The 5,388-nt window shown below is 42.6% G+C and overlaps 1 protein-coding gene across 1 annotated transcript; it reads right to left on the reverse strand.

Moving 5' to 3' along the window:
• Window positions 1-468: 468 nt before the first annotated feature.
• On the reverse strand, window positions 469-1,236 carry LOC119186079 (ubiquitin-conjugating enzyme E2 Z). Its single transcript, XM_037434856.2, has one exon. It carries the CDS (start codon window positions 1,234-1,236, stop codon window positions 469-471), a length of 768 nt encoding a protein of 255 aa, XP_037290753.2.
• Window positions 1,237-5,388: the final 4,152 nt, after the last annotated feature.

Raw genomic sequence — 5,388 nt, forward strand, 5'->3', positions numbered from 1 at the left:
GAGTACACGTCACAGTGATTCATCTAGTTCTTTAAACTACCGTACCTGTTGTTTACTGCATGTGCAGCGAATACTTCATTTTAATAATTACTTACTCCTCTCTTCACGTGTATATGGGATGGGGGAGTCTCAAGACTTTGATATACATAAACACAATCTGCCTAAACTACATGTGGTAGTTACGTCACAGAGACCGGGAGTGTAGGAGGGGGGGACCCAGGCATCAACCTTCTCCACCCTCCTCTCCCCGGTCACGTCGGCGTGACCCCCCCGCCCCCCCTTATCCACGAATATATTTTCTGGCTAGGCCACTGGTTTAATAACTGTTCGCCAACGTTTTTCGAGCGTGTCCGCGAAATATACGACGGTGATCCCGCACTATCGCACCAGTATCTATTATGCTCTAAAGAACTCTCCATGAGCCTAAGCAGTTCATGATGCCTTTGTAGTCGCATTTTCATATTTTTCTCATCTTGGGTTGTTTTGCAGGATTCGATCGTGCAAGTCTTGCAGTCTCTCGAGTAGCGCTGCGTACGGCTGAGATTCCTCCTTGCTTGAGTCTTCGCCAAGTAGGGAGAAGGCTGCACTTTCATACTTGGCATATTGTTCTACGAAGTGCGTCATCACAGCCTGCTGAAGGAGTTGCGGGTACAACGAGTTGCCGAGGAGGGAAGCCTCCAGTGCGTTGCAAACCGCAACCCTGAGGGTCTGGAAGCGCAGTTTGGCGTTGCAACTAATCGTCTTTTCAAGCCAAGTTTCGAACTCCCGTCCCAGTTCCCGTTCATTGGCCAACGGCTGCTCAATGAGCGACGACTGGATCAAAAGCAGCACCGTCTTCAGGGTCATCTCCGGGTTCCACGAGTGTCCGTGAAACGTGCCCGGAATGCTGAGTGAGACGAGCCCACTGCTGTACAGCTTCCGGTTGAAGCGCACCCTTCCGCCGTCGGTCGTCATAAAGCGTACCTGCGGCGGACAGGCTGGGTAGTCTCGGGGGCACTTCAACACGAAATGGAAGAAGCCTCCCTGGTACGGCGTCTTTTCGGGCCCCACGATGACGGCGTGGATGTACGTGATGTCGCCTTTTTCAGGCTCGATGAACACTCCAGGCACCGGGTTGTCAATGATGTCCTTGAGCTCCTCGTTGAGTCTCAGTAGACACTGCTCCGACGGCTGCTTACGCTGGGACAACGTGGTCTTCGAACTGCACGCAGCTGCACTTCGCCAAGGTTCATCCATGGCGGAATAAGGGGCGGCAGCGGCTGCGAGCGGACGCGCTGGTTTCTGTTGGTTGTTGCGCAGATGATGAGTATTATTATTACCTATACATGTGGCTCTTACCCACTCTGAGGGATTGGACAAGAAACGATTTATTTATAAGTACAAATGATAACTTATTAACTCTATCAATGATTAGTTACATATTAGTTAGAATAAATTATAGCCAATCAAGATCAAAGCCATCCTGATTTTTTATAAAATTTCTATACCGCAGAACGGAAATCCACAATGGCCTAATGCTTTCAAGGATAGAACATTTGAAACTCTAAAATGCACTCTAATGCGCACACTGTTTTGAGAATTTTTCTCATTTAAAAATTGAAGCGGTTTCGTGATAAGAATTGGGGCTCGATCCTTTTTCCAACCTTGTAAAACGAGCAACGAGGGGAAGGAGCCTTACCAGCTCTGTGCATATAATAGATAAATTTTGCAAAATGACAGTGTAATCTTGTAAACATAATCGCCTCTTGTCATGTTGAAAAGGAGCTCTCACGCCAAGGGAAAGAGAGGTGTGGATATTCGTTTAGATGAGTGATAATTGTTTTCCGAGTGTCTTGCATTATGGCACGCCTTCGAAGTCTGTCACGAATAATGACAGCTGTTGTCGGTATGTTTGAGATTATCGGAACAGAGAGAGTAGCTTTCGCCAGAGCCTGCGCGATTTTATTCGTTTTTATCTCTTTTTGGCCTGGTACCTAGAATAATCTGATTACAGTTACGCGGATAGGGTCCAGAAAATGAAAACTACGTGAAAAATGAGAGTCACGTTTTGGAACGTCTGCTGAGAACAAAGATAAAGAATCTGTAACTATGTAAGGCCATATTTGGTGTCCATGGGGAGCTTTCTTAATGCTATTACCACCGCTAGAATTTCCGCCAAAATTCTCGATAATAAATTGGGAAGTGCTGTAATGAAAATAACTAATTAAAGGTTTTGAAGACAAAAGCAATGCTAGATTTTTCCTCAGAGTGTGGGGCACCTGGTAATCTTCGTTGTATTTATCTTCTTTAAATGCCTCTGATAAAGCCCCCTTTTTTCCTGGTAATGAAGGAATGAAGGAAAATAACTTTATTTTTATTCTGCAAAACGCGACCGGGTCGCGGATGTGGCTGAGCCCCACGTAGACACTGGTAAGGCAACTTTTTCGAATGATTGGGTTATATATAGCCAAAATGAGTAAGAGGTACTCATTCATGACCAATGAAAGGAACTTCATTCGCTTTAACATCGACTGGTTCAATAAGTGCTTGTAGGTAGCTCAGCTGAGGTGTATGAAACCGAGCCCAATAAGATAGAATAAATATGCCTCGCTGATACATAAAAATTGTTTTTAAGTATATTGCATATTGATATTTTAGGAATGCTTGTACTATTAGTGTCCTCAACCAGCCCAGAGAGGGTGACTGTGCTTCTAAATAGAGGACATCATTGGCTAAATGAATACGGGCAGTCCAAGCCTTAGGGCCTTTTTTTTTCTAAAAGCATACAAGAGGACGCAGCTTATAGGATGGTGCTTCAGAATATAAAACCCATCTGAATTCAAATACTGGGCGTACAAACGTTTTGTAAACTAAAGTTAGCATGCCTATCTTGCATCCCCGATCGACCTTTGCACAGCCTTTCGTAGGGCTCCAAGCGTCCGTACTTGTATGTATGTATGTATGTATGTATGTATGTATGTATGTATGTATGTATGTATGTATGTATGTATGTATGTATGTATGTATGTATGTATGTATGTATGTATGTATGTATGTATGTATGTATGTATGTATGTATGTATGTATGTATGTATGTATGTATGTATGTATGTATGTATGTATGTATGTATGTATGTATGTATGTATGTATGTATGTATGTATGTATGTATGTATGTATGTATGTATGTATGTATGTATGTATGTATGTATGTATGTATGTATGTATGTATTTATGTATGTATGTACGTATGTATGTATGTATGTATGTATGTATGTATGTATGTATGTATGTATGTATGTATGGTTATGTATTCAACGTGGACTTGTCGATGGAAGTGGTTATCATAAATTATTCTCAGATATTTAACCGAGTCCAATTAGGGTATGTTCTACAGGTTGCAAGTTATTTTAATAGTACCTGGTTTACCCAAAAGAAAAAAAAAACATAACTGCGTTTCTTTTAAACATTACGGTGTAAATAGATAGCCTGTAACCAATTTTCAACGATGCACATATACGCTTGTAAGCTAATATGATAGTGAATATGTATACGTGTCTGAATCAAAAACGATTTATCATCTGCATGTTCATATGCATATACATCATCATGAACAGGAATAGTACGTAGCAATATATTACAAAAGAGAGGCTACGTGACTGATTGCTGAGGAACTCCTCGTAACTGGAAATGTACATTTGAAGAGTTACCCTTTAGTGAACATTTTCCTTCACTTTAAAAACTAGCTAACCACCTGTCTATATAAATTTGGATGTCATGAAGTTTTAATTATTCCAGTGTAATTTTATGTTATACACTATCGTAGGCTTTTAATATATTCAAAGTTGCCAGGGCTGCTGTTTGTCTGCGACAGTGTGCCAATTTGATTCGGCTCTCCTAGTCTACATGGGCATGCCAGATAAAAGATACAGTTCTGGAACCTACTTTGAAATCACTGAGAATTTCTCAATTTTTTACCAATTTAATAGCACGAGCATAAAGGATTTTTATATGATTTAACCACATTAGAAGTTAGCGCTGTTGGTCATATACTTGGCATGACGGCCACTTGGGCGTGTTTGGCATGACGGCCACGAGGCTTGGCATGACGGCCACGAGGCTGCTTTTCTTCGCGCTTACGCTGGCGCGAAGAAAAGCAGCCTCGTGCCACACAAAATCTTGGGTGATCGGTTCACTAGTGACGAAGGAATGAACTCCGGTTTCAATTAGAGCATAGTGCACCATAATCCATTTCTCAGAACGCGTCAACTCTGACGACGATTTCACAACTGCCAGCGCATGCAACTGGTTTACTTAATTACGTGGTAATGTGCACCATCTCTGCCTGTCGGTTGTCTGTTGCAGGCATTCTCATGCGAGTCGCTGTAATTTCATTGATAGGTCAGTCCTGTGAACGCTTTACAATGCATCGGCACGCCTTGAAGATGCATTTTCCTTCTGTCCTTTTCCTTTGTTTCTTCCATTCTTTTCCCCCGTTCCCTACTCCCGAGTCTGCCACTCTTCCCAATGCCGAGGAGTTTTCTGACGTGTGCTCGAACAATATCTCAACATCGGCATACCGGCTGCGAAAAAGAAGTGAGAGAAGTGAGAAACCTTAGCATGTCTGCGATGCAAACGTTGCCGATTGCCCAGAAGTATTGTTCCCAAACGTGCACCGTCTGGTAAAGATTCTGGCGACTCTGCCCGTCAGCCCAGCTGAAGCGGAACGTTCTTTTTCACCGCTGATACCCCTAGAGATTAGACTTGAGAGCTACAACAACAAATGAAATATTCAGTGACATCGCTCTTTTAAACATTCACCGAGAAATACAAGTCTGCCCGGAAGAAATCAGACATTGATGGTGTACCGGGCTTACCGGGATACCTGGCGAACCGTGATAGCGGATCAAAGTGCACATGTGCAGATACGTACGTTTCCCGTACCGATTAGCATACGCGCTGTTCTTCAGCTTCAACCTTACCATGTTAGCGTTGGTGTACGTAGTGTACGTAAAACAACGCGACGCTCTCGGACGCCCGCTTCGATGTGATTTTTGTGTATATTTGTTGAAGGATTCAGATTGTTCGCAGCAAACGACTGTTTAAAGTGGCTTCGATCGCCCTCAGTTAGCTTCGATGACTGAGTACTACGAATAAGTTAGTGTAGTTTTTGAGACAGCTTCCCATTTCGAAATTGTCAAGGCCTAACTATATACAAGATCAATGTATACAAACCGGCAACATCAATTTTTTCGCATTTGGTGCATGTCTCATATTTATTTACTTTCATTATTACTAAAATAAAATTCTTCAAATGCTTGGCGCCATAACACTAGTAGACACACACGTTTTCTTTTCCCTTCCACTGTTCTTACTTTTCAACCATTCAAAGGCTGGGGAACGTAAGCCT

The sequence above is a fragment of the Rhipicephalus microplus genome, chromosome X, assembly GCF_043290135.1.
Source record: "Rhipicephalus microplus isolate Deutch F79 chromosome X, USDA_Rmic, whole genome shotgun sequence".
NCBI classification, from domain to species: Eukaryota; Metazoa; Arthropoda; class Arachnida; order Ixodida; family Ixodidae; genus Rhipicephalus; species Rhipicephalus microplus.